Source organism: Sinocyclocheilus grahami, unplaced genomic scaffold (assembly GCF_001515645.1).
Source record: "Sinocyclocheilus grahami isolate Dianchi unplaced genomic scaffold, SAMN03320097.WGS_v1.1 scaffold8993.1, whole genome shotgun sequence".
Classification (NCBI taxonomy): Eukaryota; Metazoa; Chordata; class Actinopteri; order Cypriniformes; family Cyprinidae; genus Sinocyclocheilus; species Sinocyclocheilus grahami.
The window spans coordinates 2,563-3,452 of NW_015512332.1; the positions used below are offsets into that span (position 1 = coordinate 2,563).

Below are 890 nucleotides of genomic sequence, written 5' to 3' on the forward strand. Positions count from 1 at the left end.
GTCCTATAGAATAATCAAATACGACTTTTCTTTTACTTCTTGGAGGAATGCAATGAGAAGCTGATTTTGAGGCATCCCAGTTCTTTCTCAGAGCTTCCTAAAATGCTCTGTACTCTGTAGTTGCCATTGGTCAGCCAGCCAGGCAGTTCAACGTCTGGTATGACGATTTCTGATGATGGCAAAGCATAATCTCCCTGGAAAAATGATATGACAAATGTTATGCCTCTTAAAATGCAAGACAGATTTTTGGGTCACAATAAGAAGACATTATTAACCCATAAACACTTGCATGTTGAGTAAAATCTCCTGAATCAGGACATACTCACAGCTTTGAATGGGCAGTGGCAGGGCAGGTCGTATGTGTGCAGAGGCTCAGGACAGTCCTGTCCTGGCGGGATGAGCTGATCGAGCAGGTCACAGGCATTAGGATAATGACAACTTCCTATTTCATCCAGACATGGTATTTTCACCCACAAACCTGCTATTTCTCTTTCCAGCGTCACGTTCACCTGAAACAAATAACATGGTGCGAACATGGAATTTAGTTTTTAAAACAATGCCTTATGGAGGCACAAATTATAAAAAGTGACAATCATGGAGGTTTACAGCCTCTTGTGATAGTCACAAGACAGACAGCCAGCCCAAGATTCAGGGATAAAAACATTTATTTCACTAGCATAAACTAGGTCACGAGAATGGCCGGGAACCTCTGAACTACATTCCTAAGCTTGTCTGATTTTTGTTTTGTTAAATGTCATTGTAGTATTTGCATTTACATTACAGTAGCATTACAACTTGACAATTTTGGAAACAACTTTTAGGAAATCAGAAATTATAGTGAAAATGAAGCCAAGATGCAACTATCAATTATTTTTTCATTAAAATTTTTT

General features: G+C 38.9%; 1 protein-coding gene across 1 annotated transcript in view; it reads right to left on the reverse strand.

Moving 5' to 3' along the window:
- Window positions 1-6: 6 nt before the first annotated feature.
- gm2a (ganglioside GM2 activator) overlaps window positions 7-890 on the reverse strand; it is a 3,099-nt gene continuing 2,215 nt past the window's right edge. The window contains exons 3-4 of the mRNA XM_016264119.1: window positions 327-509; window positions 7-194 (exon numbers count right to left, since the gene is read on the reverse strand). Coding sequence (XP_016119605.1) covers window positions 33-194; window positions 327-509 — 345 coding nt within the window. The 3' untranslated portion in view covers window positions 7-32. The remainder of the gene's footprint in view (window positions 195-326; window positions 510-890) is intronic.